Raw genomic sequence first — 25,660 nt, forward strand, 5'->3', positions numbered from 1 at the left:
GTAGATTTGGGAAGAAGGCACACCTGTCCAGCCTCGACGACGCACACGATTGTTTTTGGGCTAATGAATGAGTCACTGAATTTGAGCATCAACTAGTTCGAGCGACCATGTGTGTGTTACTATGCAATCGCCCCGAAGGGCGCAGGGGTCCCTTGAGTGAGCTGCTGTAACTATTTTACAATGGCGCCAGCAAGCTGCCAGCGCCGTTGTAAAATAGTTACAAAGTTAGCTTGCACAGGAAGCACTTAGATAAAATAAAGCAGCACCTGCTTCGTTTTATCTAGTGGTTCCTGTGCAAGCTAACTTTGTAACTATTTTACAACGGCGCTGGCAGCTTGCTGGCGCCATTGTAAAATAGTTACATGAGTGGGGGTTCAACTTTTGAACCCGTTACGTCTGCGGATTTTTTTTTTCGGATTTTGTGGGAAATCGGCAAAATACGCGGATTGCGGATTCACCAAAAATCCGAAAAATCCGCGGACGTAACGGATTTTCCGCTCATGCTTACTTTGCTCATGGGGGCTTCGGAGAGAGTTGCACTAGCTGATGGAAGTCACAAAGGTGCTTTTCTCTGCAGCTTTCTCAAAGAAGGCACTGTCAACACACTATTACATAGTTTATTTTTGACACCATGCCTATTGTTCCAAATGCAATGTACATCTCAAGCACAGCTTATGACAGTATGAGACTCTCCCTAAAACCTTACACCTAAAGCAAAGCATGCAAACATTTACAAATACTAGTGTAACATTCAAGTAGCATATGGGTGTCACTCAATATCTTGTATGCATGATGTATGGATCCCACACATAAGCACACAGCAAATACAGAACAGTAATATATAGGCAAACGAGTAGTCAGAAAATTGAAACACCTCTCACTTTGAACTAAAGCTCTTATGGCACCAAGAAAGTAAAGTAAGTCATCACAACCCTCCCCAGATGAACTCTCTTGTCCAAGGATCTGGCCATTCATTCTTCCATCAAATCACTGACATCCACCATTTAAAATGTACTTTCTGTTTTAGCTATTAATTTTTGGATCCACCATTCAGTCATTCACCATTCATTCTTTCCTTCTATCTGTGTTCCCATCCATATCCAAACCTTTTCAACCATTTGCAAACCTATCCAACGTCTATTCTTCCATCTATCATTTCACTCATCCATCCCTCCATCTACCCTTTCACCAAATCCATCCATAATTCATACACCCTTTCACCGAATCCATTCTTTCACTCATCCTTCCACTCTTCCACCCATCGATCCACTCCTCCATCCAACCACTTACCCTTTCACCCATCCAGCCACCCTTTGACTTATCCATCCATCAACCATCCAGCCTTTCACCCAATCCATCCTTTCACTCATCCATCATCCATCCACCCTTTCACCCAATTAATCCTCTCACTCATCCACCCACTCCTCCACTCATGAATTCTATTCACTCCCATCCACTCCTTTTCACCCAAGCCACCCTTTCACTCATCCATCCACTCTTCCTCCCATCCATCCATTCAGCCATCAATCCATCCATTCACCCTTTCATTTATTAATTCATCAATCTATCCATCATTTCTCTCATCCATCCACAGATTCACTCGCCCATCACCTACCCTTTCACTCATCAATCCATCCTTTTACTGATCTATCTTTCATAACTGGTGGTGCAAAGAGTAGGAACCCCAGGACAGCGCACATATGTGCATACTACTGTTCATTCACATCCCCTACTGCTCACCTTTACTGGCATGATCAAATCTTTTCTACTGTTGCCTGCAGTCGGTCTGGTATTTTTCTAAATGACCCTTGTATTTTTATTGGAGCTGTTTGTTTGTATTCTTGTATACAGACAGACATGCACAAACATTTCTCTATCTCTCTCTTTCATTACAGATAATTAAAACAACAGATTAGTTTACATTTATTTATCAGTTTCATAGTAAGATAAAGTGTGCGCCATATTTAACCTTCAACTTTGAACTTTACCTTCAGCTCAGCCTCAGTGATTTTGAGCTAAGGTGCTTTAGAGGTTCCAGGGAGGGATGTATGCTTTAGCAGCTCAAACCGGCCATTGTCATTCTGTGTGTGATAATCAGCCACAGACAGAATGACAAAGGTCCGAAGGGCTGTGAGGTGGAGTGCAAGGCGCCCCATCAGTGAGTTGAGGCCTCTGGCTGGGAACAGCTCTGCTCCCTGCAGGGCACAGAATTAAAGAAAAAAGCTGTCTGTAAAAGCACGGACGTCGCAGGGAGGGGGCAAGGGGGTTAGGGGGGAGGGGGCGAGCGCGCCTCCTTGCCCCCCTGCGGACGCCCATGGACATGTGGATCCCTAAAGAAAAGATAAAAAGAGATACAAAAGATAAAGGCTGGGGGACCAACCGTATTTAGCTTCTCCAAGGTGAGACGCAAATTAAAATGGAAAAAAGCCCGCAGGGGCAAACGTCTCACCTTAGTTTTTTATTCTTTTTTTTTTTTTTTTTTTTTAGTGTGTTGTAATTTTTTATTTAATTTTATAATGAAGTCCTCAAAATACACAATGAATACTAAACCATATTACAATGAAGAATTAAAATTGCAATATATGTGAAATAATAAACATGAACATAGCTATGAAATAAATAAGAAAGCATTTTATATATATATATATATATATATATATTCACTGAAAAAACCATAGGTTATACACCATATATAGTTAGGAATTAGCATTTAAAAAACCTTATTTTACTCACACAAAACCATTGAAATTCCATATATAGTTAGTTGTACTAACTATATATCGCGCACCCGCAATCCACTGCTGATCATGTCACATATTACATCATTCATGACATGGTCAGTGACATCACTGATGACATCACTGATGACATCTCAAATGACATCACTGATGACATCACTGATGACATCTCAAATGACATCACTGATGACAACATCCAGTGACTGTATGTTTCTGTAAAGTTAAAATATGTCTTACATATTGAAGAATGAGTGGATGTATACGTGTCTGGATGAAGGATTTAGTAGGGGCATGACTGACTGTATGAGTGAGTGATTAAATGTGTCTCACTGAGTGCATGGGTTAGTGACTAAACTGTCTTAATTTGTGCATCATTATGTCTGTTGTTCTGTAAACTGCTGCATGTGTTGATCAGTAGCTATATGATTAACTATATGGGTTATTGATTGGTTGCCCAAGCATTTGTATGGGAGACTGAGTGTGTGTGTGGGTGGCTGGGAGGTGTATGACTCTGTGCATAGATGTGTGAGCAGTTGATTCACTAGATGTATGGGTTCAAAAGTGCATGTGGAAACAGCTGTATGGGCGGTTGACTGTGTGCATGAGTGTATTGGTGAGTGAATGGATATCTCAGTGCTACATGTCAAAGTAAGTACATATGTAAAATACAGTACATGTGAGAGTTGACATATATAAATAACTGTGCATAAGAGCCAGTGAATGTGTGAGTGGCTGTATGGATCATTGTGAACTTGTATCCAGGATTGTATAAGAGAGTACATATGTTTTAGTATATGTTTGAATAAGTAAGGTGTGTATAACTGTATAGTTGAGGAAATGGAGGTGTGATTGATTCTTTGCATGACTGACTAGGTGTGTGAGTAACTCCATGGATGAGTGACAGTCTGTGAGTGTATGTTTATACTGAGTGTATCTAAGGTTATATAAGAGTCTGAAGAGGTTCATCATAATATCACATGAATGATGTCATCAGTGATGTGATCAGTAATGTCAAATGAGATGTCATCAGTGATGTCATTTGAGATGTCATTTGAGATGTCATCAGTGATGTCATCAGTGATGTCATTAGTGATGTCATTTGAGATGACATCAGTGAGGTCATCAGTGATGTAAGCAGTGATGTCATTTGAGATGTCATCAGTGATGTCATCAGTGATGTCATTTGAGATGTCATCAGTGATGTCATCAGTGATGTCACTGACCATGTCATGAATGATGTAATATGTGACATGATCAGCAGTGGATTGCGGGTGCGCGATATATAGTTAGTACAACTAACTATATATGGAATTTCAATGGTTTTGTGTGAGTAAAATAAGGTTTTTTAAATGCTAATTCCTAACTATATATGGTGTATAACCTATGGTTTTTTCAGTGAATTTTCAAGGTTTTGTAAATGCTAATTCCTAACTATATATGGTCTATAACCTATGGTTTTTTCAGTGAATTTCATTGGTTTTTTAACAGCTAATATCTGTAGCTGTAAAATGTATTCTTCTTTAAATCCAAAAATATATTTTATTTGTTTATTAATAATTTTTTTTAAATATTTTTTTTGTTTCGCTCCCGGTCCGCGAACCGGGAAGCTTTCCGTTAGCTCAAATTGATGCCGCGACCCGGTCCGCGAACCGGTAAGAAATCAACATAGTGACGGTATCGCGTTGCCGCGTAATGCGTCTTATGACGTACTGCGTTAGCGCCCCCGGAAGTGCCCCGGGGCGCGGACCGAGGCGCGAAACGCAGCTCCCCGGAAGCGATCCGCGGCGCGTCGCGAAAGCGCGACGTATCGCGTTGCCGCGAAATGCGTCTTGTGACGTATCGCGTTAGCGCACCCGGAAGTGTCCCGGGGCGCGGACCGAGGCGCGAAGCGCAGCGACCCGGAAGCGATCCGCGGCGCGTCGCGAAAGCGCGACGTATCGCGTTGCCGCGTAATGCGTCTTGTGACGTATCGCGTTAGCGCACCCGGAAGTGTCCCGGGGCGCGGACCGAGGCGCGAAGCGGAGCGACCCGGAAGCTAACCGGGGCGCGTTCCGCACCGCGTAACATGAGCGTGAGAGGTCATGTGACTTGTTAATAAAACTTTTCATTGGTTCATTTCACTTTTGGTTTGATAATGATGGAAGGCTAGGTCAGGTGACCTAAAAATAACACTTTTCATTGGTTGAGAAGTATTGTTTTTCCCAAATGATGAAAACCCCTCCTTCTTTCCTCACTCTGACTTTCATCATTGTGAGAGGAAGACCTATTTTGCTTGTTGGAAAATGGCTTCATTGGTAGCTTCAGCTGGTGCACCCCCACCACCACCTCCACCTCCTCATGGGAAGAGAGGACCACCTGCCCAGGTCATGACCAACACTGAGGAGGAAGAGGAAGAAATGGATGAAGAAGAGGGAGAAGAACCACAGTTCTTAGAAGAGGTGCCCCGGGTTTCCCGAAAGAAAGCCAGTTTCATCTGGCAGTTTTATTCGATCCCTCCTGGCCAAAAAAAAGTCAATGCGAGGTATGTCACCTGCCTCATATGCAAAGAACAATTATCCAGGGGGACGGACAAGAAATATAGCTACGGAAATCATACGATGCACAGGCACATGACCAGGAAGCATCCACTAAATTACAGCCGGGCGGAAATAAGGGATTTGCAGGACAATCCAAGATCAACTCCTGTGGCCAGACCAAGAATACCAATTTCATTAACACCAGAAGAGGCACGGGAAACTGTGCCAAATATTCAAGAAAATTTTGGCCACATGATACACTCTTGTATGCACTGTCGTGCGTTGTTAGCATGTGGCAACATGAGCATAAATGCTATAAACCTGGCGTATGAACACCATAATTGCCCTAACCGCCCCAGTAATTTTTTTTTTGCTCCTTTTGAGCCCTTTTCAATGCCTGTTTTTTGTTGTTTCCCCCCCCCAAAAAAAACCAAAAAAAATATAAAATCGGTCAAAAAATACAAAAAAAACAAAAAATGTTCAAAAAATAAAAAAAAATATAAAACAACAAAAATATAAAAAAAAAGTTCTTTTCAGAACTACCTTCCCTTTCAAAAAAAATTGCTAGAATGTTTAGCACTCTGGCAAGCTCTATTTCTTTTGGTTCGCTCCCCGGTTAGCTTCCCGGTACGCGGACCGGGAGCTAACCCAAAAAAATTTTAAAAAAAAAGTGTAAGTATAAGGAAAGTAAACAGAGAGTGATGTTAAAAGAAAGACAGCTATAGGGAGTAAAGAAGAGATACTGTTTAATAGATCTATTTACCGAAGAAAAGACGGAAGAGGGTATAATTGTGAAAAACAAAATAGATAACGAAGTGAAAGAAAAAAAAAGAGAGTATAACATTAACAAAGAAGAGTTTCTTGGAGAATGTGAGTGAATGTTCAAAAAAAGATTAAAACATGAGGAATAACAGAGAGAAAAAATAGAAAACAGAAAACAAAAAATAACAGAAAAAGATTAATTGAAACAGCAAAGAAATGTAAGTAACATAGAGCCATATCATCAACATAGGCAATAAAAGTTTTGCAGCTTTTATTGGCAGAAATGTGTCGCTAAAGCTGCTTTTGCGGCAGAAAACTGCCACTAAAACCACTTTTGCACCAGTTTTCTGCCAATAAAAAGACCAAAAATGTTATTGGCTGTGTTCATAATATTCCCCTTAGTGTGCTTCAACTACACAGAGAAAGCATTATGAACAAGTAGTGATAGAGTGATCAGTCAAAGACACTAAGAGTAATAGAGACGGAGTGAGTGAACAAGAGTGAGGAACTATGAGAAGAGAGGGACTGACAAAAAGAGTGGAAGGAGTTGAGTAAGTAGGTAATAGAGAAAGGAATGAGGGAAGTAGCAAAGGCAGGAAACTGAGGGTTAAAGAAATGAAGCAGTGGAACTAATAGTAGTTAAATGTGATAGAAATGTAACGAAAAGAGTACAAAACATTTACCTTATAATTGTCGTTAACTTACTCACTTTTTGTTTTTATACTTTCAATCTGTGAAAGAGAGAACAAACATTTGAAAAATATTAAAACATGTATTTATAAATTAGAAAAGACAAGGGAAAAGATTGAAGGACAAACAGTTTTTCAACAACTTTGACACTTACAGAAGCTTCTGCTTCTCCAGGCCCCCTACACAGTCCAAAAGATATACATTTTAAACTAACAGTATCTTGATGCAGATGAAGTGAGGCCTATCTTAAAACATGGTGCATCTTTTGCATTGCTGTTGTTTCAGAAAAGTGTCGCAAGACACTAAAATTTTAAATAATTGCTTCAGGATGCCTATAAGATGTCTCCTATCCAGAGGTTTGTTTGAGGTGAGGCCTACTCAGGGTTGCAGATGAGATTTACACTTGTTGAAGAGTACAGAGGAGATAATATATGTGAAGGTCTACCAATGAAGTGAGTCATGTCCACTGCACTCTTGAACAAAGTCCAAACCTCCTATGTTTCCCTGGACAGACCTAAACTTGATCTGCACAATGTGATTCGTAATGATAGGAAACACAGGTGATGTAATTGAAATACGTGCAATTTATTTTGCTCATTTCACAATCACATCACTTGTGTTTCCTTTGCTTAGGTATCTCATTGTGCAGATGTAGTCTAGCATATGAAAGAATACGCAGAAGTGCAGCACTGCATGCAACAACTTTGACACTTACAGAAGCCTCACCTTCTCCATGCCTCCTACACAGTTCTACATATACATCATAAATGCAAACAGTACAGAATTAATTATACATGTTAAATGGTTTATTTTTGCTGTTCTCAGAATGTATCAAAATTCACTAAAAACAGTGACTTGAAGGTATTCATCATATAACAGCGGGGAAAAAAAAACACAATCAAAATGATTGTGTTTAAAAAACCCATACAACATAAGAAATCAGAATTCAGAACTCCTTAAAGTTAACTTACTTTCCATGACGTCAAAGGATGTCCTATGAACAGCTTACACTCTTTTGTGCTGTTATTACTTTCAGCCCGCCACTTTCTGAAAGAAAATCTCCATCGTTTTTAAAAACATGTTACATGCAATAAATGACTTCTTGCTCTCTACCACAAGTTTCCACAAGGCCAAATCTTGTCAGACCCATTTATAACTCTTGGATTTCTTGTAAGCCAATCCCGTCATTTGGCATTTCCGCAACTTTCAGAATTAAAATGTTGAAGATCATTTTCACAATCCTGGACTAGTAATATCTTCCCCTTCTTGCTCAGTCATGTTCTACATTTCCTATGACACTGATACTGCTTACTATGAAGCAGACTTACACTACCTCTATGACTACTACAATTATTTAATTCTCTACATCACTTTTAATCACAAAGCAATGTAAAACAGTAGACAGCATTGCAGACTTACATTCCCTCTACTCCATGTTTTGATTGGCTGCTTCAATTAGCTTATAAAAAGAAACAGTTTTTCTGAACTCATTCAAAGTGCACGTATTTCTCCATGACATCCAGTCTTATGGTTAGAAGTTATGTCTCTGAACTACACTTATCCTCAAGGCCAAATTGTGTAGGAGCCATTAGAACTTCTTGAAATTCCACAGAGCACATCCCGAGATTATTTCCCTAAAATTTTGGTTTTAAAAACACCAGGTAAGAGTTTTTAAGGTCATACGGCAATTTTGTTTTGAAAATTAAAACAGAATCATTGCAGAATGACCAGCCATTTCTAGACTTTAAATAAGCTGTGTAATGTCCTGATGTTATTGAAGGACCGTCAGAATATATAATTGCTGCAGTTACAAAAGTCCTTCCTGATATTGACAACTGCGAAGCTACAAAATTTTTAATTAAAGTTGTCAATTTTGTTCCATCAGGCCTACATCGTTGGAACATTAAAATGACATACTGGCCATATGTTCGTATAAATAATGTGGACATCATTTCAGATTTACATTGGCTACACTCCATGTTGTGATCAGCTGCTTTTACTAGCTTATTAAAGGAGACTGATTTACTGTCTGGCAAAGTTAAATATATACATCTTTCTGAGTCTACACTAGTAGTACTTGATACCATACAGTTCTCGCAGTCATGCTGCCATTGATAAGAAAGCCCAAACAGCTGATCTACATCTACACCTTCAGCATGTAATACATCAAGCATATACATTAAAAACTCCTGACAATCTTGCTGAATATTTTGAGAGAATTGTGTTTGGCCTGAACATCTGTCTAACAGATTTCGAATTTCAGACACACTTTCTATGTTTCTTCTATCAGTGCTACATTTCTCTAACACAGAATTTAACAAACTGCAAAATCTTTGATCAGAATTGACCACAATCTCTTCTTTTACATTTTCTAGAGAAAACAAAACATTAACCACTACATTAGCATAGCAGTTGACACCAGAACTGTTTTCAAACTGAAAACCAACAACATCTTCAACAGAATCCTTTTTCTTTCTGCTTGTAATTTTAGGTTCATTGACTTTTTGTCTTTTTGCTACAACCTCCCCAGTATTGGTCACATTTCTTCGTTTCCGGCCTACCACACGTTTCTCAAACAAAGGATACTGAGGCAAATGTGGTGCATACTCTCTTCTTAACCTATTGTATTCCTTAACACAATCTAGATCCGCACAAATATTTGTGACATCACACTCAATCAAGTACAATCCCGATAAAGTTCTAACTCGTGACAATGCCACATATGCCATACCCTCCTTGAACACAGAACTGCCAATATTCACCAATGCACTGTCTACACTTAAACCTTGCGATTTATGGATTGTCACCGCATATGCCAAGCAAACAGGAAACTGCTTACGGCGAACATATAAGTCTTTTACAAGCAAAAATGTAGCAGAACAACGACCAATTAGCTGTACTTCCTCAATGCCATCAAATTTAATTTTTAAAAATTCAATTCCATCTCTATTTCTGTATTTCACAAAATCAACAACATTACCCATTGATCCATTTACCAGACCTCTTTCAACATGTAAATTCCTTCTTAAAATTATACGGCAGTTCAAGCACACATTCAGAGTCTTTTCAAAACCTGCAGTTTTAGATATACTCTTCTCTAATGAATCCAATTTTGTTTTCAGATTCTCAGACAAAATAATTGTTGATCCCATATGCTCTACTCTGTCAATAGCTTCCAGTTTCACAATCTCTTGCTTTTCTAAATGCAACATTTTGTTGTTAAATTTGGCACATTCTGCAAGAGTTGGCATCAAACATATTCCAGATTTCTTCTCAGTAATTTTCTGAAAAATATTCTCAGGCACAACATCTTGTTCTGGATATAAATTTGACAGTAATCGTGCATGTAAAGCTTCTTTCCCATGCTCGGTCACTTTTCCAATTCTAACATCTTGTAGAATAGTCTTGTAAACTTCATCCTTCGCCTGACGCATATTTTCATGCAGTTCAGCATAATTGAAGTTTAACCATATATTGACGTTGCCAATGCTGCCTAGGCACTTCCTGGTATCTTCATGCGTGAGCATTTTGAACACAGGTTGCCCTTTCACTGGTGTCAGCTGCAGAAGATCTCCGAAAACAATGATGTGTTTGCCACCAAATAACACATCATACTCTGTTTTGAGAACTTCTTGCATTCTCAAATGCACAAAGGCAAGCATGACATTGGAAACCATGCTTACTTCGTCAATGATAAGAAGTTTCATTTTCCTCAAGATTCTTGAAACTTCAAAACAAGCATTTCCAGATAGCTTGTGATATTGTAATTTGTTGTCATGCTCCACTGGCAGCATCAGTAAACGATGTAAAGTAATCCCTTTAATATTATGTGCTGCCAGTCCAGTTGGAGCAGTGACAACACAAGACAGCGATGACTCTGTCCTTTCCTGCAAATAGCATGAAATTGCTTTAATGAGGAAACTTTTTCCAGTTCCCGCTTCTCCACTCACGTACAGTCGGACAGGCTTCAACGACGTACATGAGCACTCTTTCTTATCATGACTTATGTTGATGTTGTCTTTATCTTTAAAGAAAGATAACAACAATGAGATGTTGCAGAGTAAGAGACAAATCTCAGAGATTATAATAGTAAAATTGTTTAACAAGAGTAATATTTTGCAGCTATTATTTAGCCATGTCCAGCAATGCTGAGCAGGTGAAGACTATGTCTAATTTTTCAGTGAACAGGACTCATCTCTTCTTAACCTTGGATAAGCCTCACCGACTCTGTGTGTCCTGCACATACTTAAATGTAAAGGGGCAGATTTATGTTAAATGGCACATCCCCAGGCATGCACCAGTTAACGTGCACCGCTGCTCTGCCACCCATGGTGTGCCGTATTTACAATCAGATAGGAGAAAGCTGCGTCAAAACCCTGCGCCTGCTTTAAGCAGGCATAGGTCTTGACGCAACATTGTGGAGATGGGGCACCCCTGAGCCTTGCTTGAGCTGCATCGCACTTGCGATACATCTCCAGCAATCGCTACCTTTACAGCACAGATACGTCACGCATCTGTGCCATTTTTGCCCCATGATGCCCCGCATTGTAAATGCAGCACACCATGGGTGGCGGAACAGCGGCGCAGGATGACTGACACATCCCTGGTGATGCACCAGTCATCATAAATCTATCCCTAAGCTTCTTATCTTGTTACAGATGAACCGCCATATGTACCATCAAACTATTTTGCATTTCCTAAATAGCGAATTTTAAGGAATAAATAGCAATTCTTTACCATTCCTAATTTGCAATGAGCAAATTGCTAATTGCAAGTTACCCATTCATTTCCATAGGCTAGGAGGCTCATAGGAATGAAGGTTTAATTTGCGATTAGCAATTTGCTCATCACAAATTAGTAATTTTTCCAAGGGTGCAGGGGTGTCTCAAGAACACCCTGCTGCACCCCTGAAAAAGAAATTTGGGGGCATATGGCACACATACATGCCCTAAGGGCATGTGTTGGCGTCATATGGGACCTTTTGTTTTTTTGAAAAAAAGCTTTTTGAAAAGAATTCACAAATTACCACCAATTTACCACAATAGTTTCCAAATCCTTAATGTCATTTTTTACATATTTTTTGTTTGATACATTGCATTTAAGTAATCGCAAAATTTGCAAATCCTTCAGTGCAATCGCAAAATAAGGAATAGCAAATTTTGCTACTCCTTATTTTGCATCAAACTTGTTTGATACATACCATTTGTCTAATTAACATTCGCAAAGGCCGAAATTCGCAGAATTTTGATCTTTGCGAATGCTAATTAGCTTGATACATATGGCCCCAAGTGAGGCCTGTCTTGCAACATGGTGCATCTTTTGCATCACTGCTGCATCGGTTTCATGTGCTACGTTTTTTTTATACCATGACATATCTGCCTAAATGCATCAATTTGTAATTTTGTCGCCTCATAGCAAATCTTTTGCACCGCCGCTGCATCATAAAAGTGACGCACAGTGGCACAAAAGAGGCATACACCTATCATAAATCTGTCCCTAGCATTTTAAATGATTAATCCAGGATGACGATGAGGTGTGGCCTATCCAAAAGTTTGTTTAAGGTGAGGCCTACTCAGGATTGCAGATTAAAGTTACGCTTGATTAAGAATACAGAGGAGATAATACATGTAAAGGCCTACCAATGAAGTAAGTAATGTCCACTTTATTGCGCCAGTCATCATAAATGTATCCCTAAGCTTCTTATCTTGTTACAGATGAACCACCATATGTACCATCAAACTATTTTGCATTTCCTAAATAGCGAATTTTAAGGAATAAATAGCAATTCTTTACCATTCCTAATTTGCAATAAGCAAATTGCTAATTGCAAATTACCCATTCATTTCCATGGGCTAGGAGGCTCATAGGAATGAAGGTTTAATTTGCGATTAGCAATTTGCTCATCGCAAATTAGGAATTTTTTCAAGGGTGTAGGGGTATCTCAAGAACACCCTGCTGCACCCCTGAAAAAGAAATTTGGGGGCATATGGCGCACATACATGCCCTAAGGACATGTATTGGCGTCATATGGCAACCTTTTGTTTTTTGGTAAAAAATGCTTTTTGAAAAGAATTCGCAAATTACCACAAACTAGAAGTTGGTGGTAGTTTCCAAATCCTTAATGTTATTTTTTACATATTTTTTGTTTGATACATTGCATTTAAGGAATCGCAAAATTTGCAAATCCTTAAGTGCAATCGCAAAATAATGAATAGCAAATTTTGAATTAAGGACATTTTAAGTCATTTCCACATGTGCAGTGTTTTCAAATTATGATTTGAAAATCGTTTTTGGGGAAAAGTAATGGTTTGCAAATTTATGACAAGGACATAATGTTGTATGCTTCTCTATAAGGCATTTCAGTGTCTCTGATGTCATTTTTCCCATATTACATTATAAGACCTTTCCCCATGGAGCACATTCCTTGTAAATATGCTCCCACCTGTGCATGGTGAATTTAGATTTTGACTGTTTGAGTCACATAGCCATGTTAAAAGTGACCCAAAAAAATTGCAAACGCTTTAAAAAAACACATCCATGTGTCTTAAGGACATTTTAAGTCATTACCCCGTGGACAGTGTTTTGTAAGTGGCGCAAAAGAGGCATACACCTATCATAAATCTGTCCCTAGCATTTTAAATGATTAATTCAGGATGACGATAAGGTGTGGCCTATCCAGAGGTTTGTTTAAGGTGAGGCCTACTCAGGATTGCAGATTAAAGTTACGCTTGATGAAGAATACAGAGGACATAATACATGTAAAGCTCTACCAATGAAGTAAGTGATGTCCACTTCATTGCGCCAGTCATCATAAATGTATCCCTAAGCTTCTTATCTTGTTAGACATCAACCACCATATGTATCATATAACTATTTTGCATTTCCAAAATAGCGAATTTTAAGGAATAAATAGCGATTCTTTACCATTCCAAATTTGCGATGAGCAAATTGCTTATTGCAAATTACCCATTCATTTCCATGGGCCAGGATGCCAATATGAATGAAGGTGCAATTTGCGATTAGCAATTAGCTCATCGCAAATTAGGAATTTTTCCAAAGGTGCAGGGGTGTCTCAATAACACCCTGCTGCACCCCTGAAAAAGAAATTTGGGGGCATATGGCGCACATAAATTTTAACAACATTCCTTTACCTCAAAAACGATTTTCAATTCATAATTTGAAAACACTGCCCACAGGGAAATTACTTAAAATGTCCTTACGACACATGAAAGTGTTTTTTTATTGCCTTTCCAGCATGGTTGGGTCACTTTTAACATGGCTATGTAACACAAACATTTAAAATCTAAATTTGCCATGCACAGGTCGGAGCATATTTACAAGCAATTTGCGCCACAGAGAAAGGTCTTACATTAAAATGGGAAAAATAACATCAGGGACAGTCAATTGCCGTATAAAGAAGCATACACCATTATGTCCTTGTCATAAATTTAAAAACAATTCCTTTTCCCCAAAAACGATTTTCAAATCATAATTTCAAAACACTGCACATGGGAAAATTACTTAAAATGTCCTTAAGACACATAAAAGCGTTTTTTGATTGGCTTTGCAGCATGTTTGTATCACTTTTAACATGGCTATGTAACACAAACATTCAAAATCTAAATTTTCCATGCACAGGTGGGAGCATATTTACAAGCAATTTGCGCCACATAATTCATAATTTTCTCCTTAAAGCACACTATTCTCTATCTAAATTAAAGAAATATTTTCTCACCTTAGCAAATACTTTGAGTTTGAAAACAGTCTCAGAAACACACCAATTTGTCTTCAGCAGAGCAAAAGGTATGCACTCCAGAGTCTGCAGCTATCAAAAGCACAGAAATGCTGTAATTCTTCACACATATCTCTCATGTCACCCAATCAAAACACTTCCCTCACTTTTTTTCAAATGAAAACCCTTCCCCCCTCTGCCATTTCATGCCTTTTCTGCATGGCAACCACCTCTTGGAAGACCTCTGTTGTTTGCAAGTTCACACAACAATGTTGCAATTGAACTCTGAACTCTCAGTGCACCTGCATATCCAGTGCATTCTTTCATTTAATGATTTTTTATTGACCACTCAAAATACATCTTTCAAAGAACACATCCGTGCACCCTAACTTTCTGTTTTCAGCAATCAAAATCCACCAATCACTGTTACTGCTTCATGAACACAGAAACTCCACAGTTTTTTTCATTTTAAACTCTCATTTTTTCAACTGCCATTTCATTGCCACACTTCATCTGACTGCAGGAGAACCTTCTCTCACCATGTTTTCTGTCTGGATTGTTGGACATAGTTATATCCACTGGGCTCACAGGTATGCTGAGAACAGAAAATTACCTAACCTCAATTTACAAGATGTGGAAATTAAGTGGTTTGGCCACAGAGGATTGAAATGTCACCAATTGATACCATTGGTGAAAACCTTTATGCATTTGCCCAAACCTGACCTGTTAATTGTGCACTGTGGAGGTAATGATTTGGGCACTTTGACTGGGGTAGGTCTGGAAATGCTTTTAAAGGACACCTTTGAGCAATTGATGGCACTTTTTCCTCAGACTGCCTTGGTATATTCAAATATATGCCAAAGACAGAAATGGAGGTGGTCAAACAAATTTTGTCCACAAATTGAGAAGTCGAGGAAGCATGTAAACAAATCTGTTTCAGCTTACATGAGAGACCATGGAATGGGCTCCATGTACAACAATAACTTGCGTTACTACATGCAAGATATCTACAGAGGAGATGGAGTTCACTTCTCAGATGAGGGCAACAGAATTTTCACTCTGAATTTAAGACTGTGCATTGGTACCTACTTATAAGTACCTAAATGTACCATAAACCCAAAAGCTCTTCTCAGAGCTACCCTACATCTGATCACTCACAATTATTATTTTACTCTAACATTTTTCACTAATTTTCAACAAAGTACGCTCCCTGGGGCGCTACCCGGTACGCGAACCGGGAGCTAACCTCGCGAAATTTTAAAAAAAAATGTTTTTTTTTCGCACATATAAGCCTCCTCAGCCACCCTCACAAAACCTAGGGGGTCAAGATAAGTCTACCGTGCCCCCTTCTACCCATTCTGAACATTATTTGCCCTCCATCTTGTATCTTAATTCGACCGAAACTCAAAATGGTGGACTCCCGGAACGCTTAAGGTTCGCGAACCGGGGCGCTCAACGGTTCGCGTACCGGGTCGCTCCCTGGGAAGCGCACCATCAAAAAAGGTGGGAAAGTAGTTCACAGAAAAGCCACTGGAGACAATTTCACCAAATATAGATTAGCTCATACTACATACCAATCCCTACCATTTTCACAAATTTGATTGGAATTCCATTGAGCCATTTAGCCTGTAGACCTCTCTAAATACCGTGAGGTAAATTACTTCACAAAACACATCTGAAGTGTTGGAATTGACAACCAATGAAAATGTTACTTTCATTTTCTACTTTTTTTACCTGACATTTCATTGGTTATATACCTGAATATGTATAAAGGAAGAGAAGAAAACACAGCCATTTTGACTACTACTTCTTGGTGTACACTTCAATAGTATTTTCACTAATTCCTTCAACTTCTTTCTAAAGGTAAGTTTTTATTTTTAAAACTGAAGTATATTGTGCACTATAAGTTAATATGGTAAACTTTTTCTGATAGTTATATACTATCCCTCTGTAGTAGTTATAGATTTAGATAGACTTCTCTGTTATAGTTATGGATGGAGTTAGGCTTCTCTTATATAATTATGAATTTACTTACGTTAAATCACATACACTTTTTTATATTCCTACTTCCACTCTGATACTATACACTGCCCAAAGATAAATTCACTGATAAAAACTGCCTATCTAAAATTAATCCCAACAGTGCCCTATCTCTACTAATATATATTTTTTTAATCTAAATTTCAGGCAAAATGGAAGGCGAACAGAAAGTTGAATTTCAAATTGTCCTGCAAGAGAGCAGCCAAGAAATCATTGATGAAAATGATATTGAATTTTTCGATGTAACTTGGGACAATGAACTACTGCAATGTGTACAAGCAGTAGATAACCTCCTTGAAAATGAGGACATTTTACACCCTCAGAGACTACAATGTATATTCAATGATAATTATGAAATTTCTGACAATGAAATGTTAGAAAGTTTAATAAATTATGAAACACAATCACAATAAAAAAAATGCTTAAAAAATAAAGAAAATAAAAAATAATCAACAAAACCAACAATCAATTAACATACAGCATTTGAAAAGTCTATCATTCATTTTTCATTGCAGTACGCTGCCCAGAACGCTTCCCGGTTCGCGGACCGGGCGCTACCCACGCAAAAAAACAAAAAAAATATTTATTTTTTTTTGCCCCGCGGGGCCCTTTTAAAGCCTCCACATTAAACCTAGGGGGTCAGGGAGGATCTACTATGCCCCCTTATGGTTATTTCCCCCTTTGTTTTGGCCTCCTCTTGTCTCTCAATCCTACCGAGAGACAAGATGGCGGCCGCTCCGGACTGTTTAGAATGTTGACAGACACCGGAGAGCCAATCAGCTTCGCTACGCGAAGTTTCGGTACGCGCCCCGGTCCGCGAACCGGGGCGCTGCCCGGTCCGCTGTTACAGATATATATCTTTTTTTAAACGTTAATTTCTCAAAATCCACTGGAGCACATATATTGAGACCTACAAAAGGCACATCGGGCTACCAGTCCCTACAATTTTGCCAAGTTTCGTGCAAATCCATTCAGCCGTTCGGGCTAAAAGTGAGGCCAACCGCCCTATGGAAAACTCAATGTTAAAAACACGTTTTGGGACCCCCCTTTTTTCTCGGCGCCCCCTTGACGAAACCCCCGCAAATTTCCAGGGGCTGCTCAGAAACAAAATGATCCATTTTCCAGAAAATTTCAGCCAATTCCGTCCACAAACGCCAAAGTTATTAGACATAGAATTTTCTAAAATCCCATAGGGAAAAAATCCTAACTATATATACCTACTGGCGACCGCCAGTAGGTAATATATATATATATATATGACGTGAATGTATACATTATTAAATAAAATAAATAAAATAGATAATAAATATTAAAGCTATTATGGAGAAGAAATATAGATTGTAAGTAATCTTATATATGAATAGAACTATATGTAAGTAGAAAGCAATGACTATACATAATTTATTGAGAGCCAAAATATTATGATATGAGAAAAAAAAAAGAAACTGAAAAGAAAGAATGGAAATATACTTTAGGGAATAGGATTAATGAAGAAGGAGGGAGAGCCAGAGTAAAGAAGGGGGGATGTGAAGATAGAGGAAGAAGGAAGAGAGATAAGGGAAAATGAAGGAAGAAAGGATATAGAGAAAGAATTAAATGATTTAGGCGTTAGCGTTAAGAGAAGAAGTGGAAGTTGTAGCCTCATCAATTTCAAGTTTTAAAAAGGTAGACCAAACTTTGATAAAGACATCAACTTGATCCTGGAGATTATAAATTGTACGTTCATGCAAGGCTGTCTGCATCATAGCCACCAACCATTCTTCTTGAGAAGGTGGAGAGGTAGATTTCCAATGACGCAAAATAAAAATTTTGACTGTAGCTAATGCTGTATGCAGGAGACGAATTTGTGGTTTTGAGAGTTTCGGAAGGGTACAGAAATCATGTAGAAAAATGGTGGTAGAAGTAAATGGTAAAGATAATGGCATTGTACATTGTAAAGTTTTGCCTATAAAGGTCCAATAGGACTTAGTTTCTGGACAGTCACAGATAATATGGGCAATGCCACACCCAGGATTAGAACATCTCCAACAATTAGAGTGTGGAAGCAACCCCGCTTTATGTAATTTAATGGGTGACCAGTGCCAGTCATGAAGAATTTTAAAGATACAAAATTTTAGCTTTGCTTCACAATCTCCTTTATGTAAGTCCTCTAATATCTGATCCCACTCAGATGTAGTATAGGACACAGATAGCCAGGATCGCCATTTAATTTGAAGAGCATTAGATAGTGACTGTGAAAATAAAGGAGAAATAAAAGTTTTATAAAGGCCTGAGGTCACACCTTTAAATTTCCCCCACAAAGTTAGATAAGATAGTATCGGGAATATCTGGGGTAGGGAAGGTGGAGAACCGTAGTATTTCCCCAAACATTGTCGAAGATGAAAATGGTTAGGGCTGTGCTGTATTGGAATATTAAATTCTTCACAAAGTTGGACAAAGGTTTAAATTTTCCCATCATGAAAAAGTTGATCCAGAGAGTGCTGCATGCCATAAAGGCCAAAGAGAGTACGACCATTAATTCTAATAGCTGGGTTGTTCCAAAGTGGAGCTTTAATATGAATGTGAGCATTCGATGCGAGTTAACGATGACCTCTTTGCCACGATTTGTGCATAGCTGATAAAATCGGGTTTTTAGGATCAAGAGTACTAGTTCCACTTCCATATATAAGGGAGAGGCCTGAAGCCTCAGATAAAAGATGACGTTCAATGGAAACCCATTGCGGGACATCTTTAGTGTATGGTAAAAAGTAAGAGAGTTGGGATATATGTAAAGCAAGGAAATAGTGTTCAATGGATGGAAGACCCATACCTCGATATAGTTGATGATCCTTTAATTTTTCCTTAGCAAGACGAGGTCTTGCCGAACCCCAGATAAAAGCTTTGATTTTAGAATCTATTGATCGAAGGGTGACTAAAGGAATTTGAAGGGGAAGCATGCCTAAAATATAAATAAAATGCGAAGAGTAACCATTTTGATAGCTTGGACTCTACCACAAAGATATAATCCTATAGTGTTCCATTTTCGAAATCTCTCTGCATTTGGGAGAACAGGGGGGCTAAATTATCAGTAATATTATTTTGCAAACCTTTATTGACCCGAATTCCTAAATATTTAAGGTGGGAGAATTGCCAATGAAAAGGAAATCCATGTATTGCTGCCTTTGTTGTGCCATCAGAGATAGGTAATGCTTCACTTTTCTCCCAGTTTATTTTATAACCCGAGAAAGAGGAGAATTCATTAATAGTTTGAAGAAGAGATGGAAGGGATCGGGAAAGATTAGTTAGAGTAAGAAGGATATCATCTGCATACAGTTAAATTTTAGAATGTCCAATTGGAAGAGGGACACTAATAATATCTTCTGATTGGCGGATTGTAGCAGCAAGGGGCTCCATTGCTAAAAGAAAGAGAAGAGGAGATAATGGGCAACCTTGGCACGTTCCTCAGCAAATCAGGAAGGGATTGGACAAAAAAACACCACAATTTACTTGAGCTGAGGGGTTATCATACAACAAATGCACTTTACTGATAACATCATCACCAAACCCAAATTTCTGTAGTACAGTAAAAGGATAATCCCACTCAATACAGTCAAAAGCTTTTTCTGCATCAAGCAAAAGGACCAATGCATCTTCCGATAGGTGCTTAGCAGACCACAATGTATGGGCTAATGTACGTAAATGATTCAGAGAGGAACATCCTGGAACAAAACCCAGCTGGGTATGATTTTTAAGGAATGTAGTACATTGCATAATCGAGATACTAGAATACTGGCCGGGATTTTAATATCACAGTTCAATAGAGAAATGGGGCGATAACTCCCACAGAGAAGAGGATCTTTGCCAGGTTTGGGCAATACAGCAATAACTGCCTTATTAGATATAGATCCCAATGATGACTCTTTATTAGCTTCGAGAAAAGCAGCATGTAAAGTATCAACAACAGAGTGTACTGCCCATCTATAACATTCAGCAGGAAAACCATCCTCTCCAGGAGCTTTGTGATAAGGTAGGGCAGCAATAGCTTTAAAAATCTCGTTGTTTGTTATTTCCCCTTCAATCAATGCTCTGCCACTATCAGAAAGACAAGGGAGATTAACCTTCACCAGAAATTAAGACATCTTATCTTTATCAAAGATTGATAGAAGGAGGCAAATTCATTAACTATCTCTTGAGATTTTGTAAATATTTCGCCTTGGACAGTTCGAATGGGCCGAATAGCCATTGTAGCTTCTCTTTGGCGCAGTTGTGCAGCCAGTAATTGTCCTGCCTTTTCCCCTTGCTCATAGTGCCTTCCTTTCATTCTTTGTAGAGCATATTCAGCTTTGGATGTAAAAAGATTGTTAAGAGACATGTGTGCTTGTTCCAGAAGTTTACGAGTATGCAGAGTATGGTTTGATGTATATAATCAAGAGTAAAATTGTATATCATGCTTTAGTTCTGCTTGCTTTGTTGTATTATTCTTATTAGCAACTGCTGCATCACGCATTAGCTGACCCCCCATAGTGGCCTTAGCTGCCGCCCATATAGTTCTTTTGGAATTAATAGAATTTTGGTTAAACTAAAGATAATCCGTAAGATGAGATTGTAATTGAAGTTTACCTTTGGGTGTTCTATGATGATGAATACTTATTCGCCATGGTTTACGCCCTGGCCGAGAGAAACCTAGGTCCAAAGATAGAAGAACAGGGGAATGATTAGATAAAGCAGCTTGTAGGATTTGAGATTCAGTGACTAATTGTACTGCTTTGTGTGATGACAGAAAATAGTCTAAACGGGAAAATATGCCATGTGATGGAGAAAAAAGGTATATTCTTTGTCTTGTGGATGACTGAGATGCCAATGATCGATCAGACCATGATCTGCCAACACATCATGAAAGATGGCTCCATCTGCCGCATTTGCTTTATCAAGTTGATCTGTTTTATCCAAGATGGGATCTCGTACCAGATTCCAATCTCCATCAATAAGATATTGCGAAGCATCAATCTCTGTAAGAAGACAATTCAATTGTAAGGAAAAGGATTTCTTAGCACCAACTGGGGTATAGATGGTTCCTAAGAAAAATGGAAGAGTTTCCAATGCGTAATTTAGCAAAAACATATCTTCCAGCAGGATCTGACCAAGTCTTGGAAACCGTGACTGGAAGATATCTACAAATAAGAATTGCTACCCCACATTTACGAACAGGAGCATCATTCACAGAATCATGTTTTTGAATACTACTGGGAATAACCTTCCCAACCCAATCTCTACAAAGTTTGTCAGATTCTATTTCCTCAAGGTGCATTCCTTGCAATAGAGCTATGTCAACATGTTTAGACGGTAAATATGAAAGTATTTTTTTTCTTTTGATATAATGAGTAAGGCCATGAACGTTCCACGTAATAGCAGATAAAGGAAGGATATGAGCCATGTTAAAATATAGCTAAGATGAATTAAGAGGTTGGCAGAAAAAGTATTAGCAAAAGGAAAGAATAAGATATGAGGGAATATACAATAGTAAGGGAGAGGAAAGTATAGAAGAGAGGGGAAATAGGGATGGGAATAATACTCTGGCTTGGACGTAAAAAAAAAAAGAACTAAGAAAGATTATAAGAGTAGAAAGGGTAAGTGCTTAAAGCAACGCTTGATAGCTTGTGATCTATGATATATTTGCAAAAAAGTATCTGACTCTCTACCGCATGTCTGGGCGCACGTGAGATTCTGCCTCGGGTAGGAACCCCGCCAAGAGAGGAGTAATTGTGACCACAGAAAGGAGAAATCAAGAGAAATTGAAGGATAGCAGATGCCATAGACACAAGGATGTAAAGTTGGCATTAAAACGAGGGTACAAGTACAAACATGTTTGTATAGACCCAAAAGTTAAAATACATTAAGATAAATATATAAATAAATATGTCGATATAAGCTGTATTCTATAGAAATGTACAACAGTAAAGATAATAAATATAACTGCATTTATGCGTTAAATAATGACGCAAATAGTTGATATAAAGAAAATAATAGATATGACTAAATTATCCCCCAGGAGTACGTGGGATAATAAATAGAAATGATCTCTAAACACGAGCATATGAATATAACATATATAGGAGCAGACATAGTCAAAATCTCTTAATAGTATAAAAACTGTAATTAAACTAAGTTTAAATTGTATGTATATATCCAATAGATTAGCAAGAACAGTAGGAAAAGAGGATATGGAAATATAGTCAATAGCATTATAACAATATGTAATAATATAAAAATTATTTGAATAATACTTACCTAAACTGGGACCCAAAAGTATTATAGGATTATACTAATAAATTGAAACACAACATATATTAATAGTAAATACTAACCACGATAAGAGTGATATAACCCTGATGAAATATTTAACTTAACTGACTTAAACCTATAGAATTCATACAGTCACATTAGAATAAAGTAAAACCTTTGATAGGAAAAGAACATCATTAAAACCTAGTCTCCATCCAAGGAAGACTTTAACCCCTACCGCGCTACCGCGTTTTCCCGCTGTGCGCTGAAAAAAAAAAATGGCTTGATCGTGACAAAGCCAGCTTGTCATCCGCGCAGCGCAGGTAACGCTGATGACGAGCTGGCTTTGTCATCAGCGCCAAAGGGGTTAAAGGAGATCTGGATTTGTCTCTATGATGCTCTTGTGTGATAGTGCAAACTGCCTGCAAAGCTGAAGTTTTATTGTCATATGTGCGGTTCAATCTTGTAAGGTCTCTTCCCCGAGGACAAAATTCATTGAATCATCAGGATGTCGTCGGGAAGGTGTGGAGTTTGATGCGGATTGATCATCAGAAGTATGTTGTACAGCCATATCTTGAGATGATATACTCTCCAAAAAGTTGTGTAAATCCCCAGGATTGTAAAAATCTTTTGATTCCCCATTCTTGGTATTACGAAAACGTGAAGGGTAAAAGAAAACATATTTTATGTCCATCTGTCTAAGTCTAGGTCTCATGGAAAGAAATGCTTTTCCTGTTTCGTTGGTTTCCTTTGAAAAATCAGCAGCCATGTGTGTATCTAGACCAACAAATATTTAGGAACCCTGCTTGCGTGCCTCAATTAATATTTGTCGCACCTGATCATGTCATAAAAAAAAGCAATTGAAGGCCTTGGACTAATATCTAATCCCTGACGTTGTGAACCAATTCTATGGGCACGTTGTATTTCCAGCAGTGGTTCAAAGGTGATACCAAGAAGCTTTGGAAGAACATTACATAAAAATATTCAAGCATTATGTCCTTCAATTTGTTCTGGAAAACCAAAAAATCTTATATTATTTCTCTTTTTTCGGTCTTCCCAGTCGATAAGCTTACTGCGAAGAAATGATAAATCTTGATCTTTACAGTGCACTGATTCAAGCCCTGTTTCAACCACTGTAAGACGTTGATTAATAGTCTCCACTTTAGAATTGAATTGCGTGAGTTCTGCCCTTATGAATTTGGTTTCTGACATGAGGGAAAGTATGTCAGCTCCCATGCCCATTAGACGAGTACTTATTGATGAGACTTCTTGTAAAATACGGCACAAAGTGTCTTCCGAAGAGTCCGTTGAAGCAGCCAAAGATGGACTAGAAGTTGATGAGACTTGACCTTTTACAGAGACATTACGTGGTTGCTTGAATGCTTCTGCAAAAGTTGTTTGCTTAGAAGACCTGTTGCCATTTTTGTTTGAAGACATTGTAACTGAGTTAGCAACTTGGAGGCTTGCGTAATTATTCTCTGCAGTGCAGACAGTATGACCAAGATAGTTGATATGAAAGAAATAGGAGACCTGTCACACTTCAAGATTTATCAAAAGAATCGAATTTTCCAAGTGTAACAAATCACTGGCTTGGCTCAGTAGTGGTAAGAAAGACGTGCGTGAAACAATATAACATCATGAAGTAGGGATATTGCCAAAGCCTGTGAAATTGAGCATGTCAAATGATGTTTTTTGTGAAATATACCATAACAGACCCCCACTGTTCAATGCAAACATCATATTTGTAGCATAGTACATAGTTTTCCACAAGCCTTAGACACACGATGCCCAAATCCGCATAAATGGTTTCCCAAAGCGGCGTTTCAAATGTGTGAAAGTCAACGCACCACCGCGTCATGCAGGTAAAACAGTAGACGAAGCCTTCAAGATACCTTAATGAGCTGTTTTCTATTGGTGTGGTAACATGCTGCGTATTGCAACAAAAGATAATAACTTTCCTCCTCAGAGCCCTGGTGCGCTGACGGCAGGGGCCGCGCACGCGAGCAGGAGAAGCGGCGCTGTGTTTACGCAAACAGCGGTGTTCCGCAATGTCTCGTGGGCCAAAACTCCAGACTGCACTCAGGTGCCGTGTGGGGAAGACAGAGCCTTGAAAGTATGCATTCAGTCCCGAAAATTGGACTAAATGAAGTCGCTGAGGTCCGGGCGTCAACTCTTCCACTCCCGTAGTCACATGGATGTTCAGCAGAAGTGCCACCTCTGACAGGAGTTCATCCCGAAGCGGAGCTCTCCGTTCAGTCTGCCATCATCCTGCGTGGCCAGTAAGCATGAGCGCAAAATCCGCTCCGATCGCGGATTTTGCGGATTTTTGGTAAATCCGCGATCCGCGAACTCTCGCGGATTTACCGAGAATCCGCAATCCGCGATCGGAGCGGATTTTGCGGTCAAAAGTTCAAGCCTTAGCCTAATGCATAATTTACGATGGCGCCGGCAAGCTGCCAGCGCCATCCCCAAATGGTTACTTAATTAGCTTCGACAGGAAGCTCTAACAGATAAGATAAAGCAGGGGCTCGAGCGCCTGCTTTATTTTATCAGTTGGAGCTTCCTGTTGAAGCTAATTAAGTAACTTTTGCAGGATGGCGCCGGCAGCTTGCCGGCGCCATCGTAAATTATTTACAATGCTGAAAAACGGAGGTGTCTTCCCGAATTAATATGAGGGGCAGGGTGGAGGTGTCTTCTCGAATAAATATGAGGGGCAGGGTTCATTCTGGCACGACGGTCCTGGCACAAAAAATATACCTCAACAGGAGACACTTGCGGATATCAATAAAGCATGTGCCCTACTTGAAGCTTAAATTCAGTGACTCATTCATCAGCCCAAATATTAATCTGCTGCTCTGATCGGTCTCTGCCCTTTTATACACACAAGAGGCATGCTCGCATGGACGCCCCGTCCTTTTGGC

At 38.9% G+C, this 25,660-nt stretch overlaps 1 protein-coding gene across 1 annotated transcript in view; it reads right to left on the reverse strand.

Annotated features, from left to right (window-relative positions):
* LOC144827837 (GTPase IMAP family member 1-like) overlaps nt 1–24,176 on the reverse strand; it is a 41,864-nt gene extending 17,688 nt beyond the window's left edge. Inside the window, exons 1-2 of the mRNA XM_078686003.1 lie at nt 24,020–24,176; nt 21,332–21,466 (exon numbers count right to left, since the gene is read on the reverse strand). Coding sequence (XP_078542129.1) covers nt 21,332–21,466; nt 24,020–24,176 — 292 coding nt within the window. The remainder of the gene's footprint in view (nt 1–21,331; nt 21,467–24,019) is intronic.
* Nucleotides 24,177–25,660: the final 1,484 nt, after the last annotated feature.

Source organism: Lissotriton helveticus, chromosome 4_1 (assembly GCF_964261635.1).
Source record: "Lissotriton helveticus chromosome 4_1, aLisHel1.1, whole genome shotgun sequence".
Classification (NCBI taxonomy): domain Eukaryota; kingdom Metazoa; phylum Chordata; class Amphibia; order Caudata; family Salamandridae; genus Lissotriton; species Lissotriton helveticus.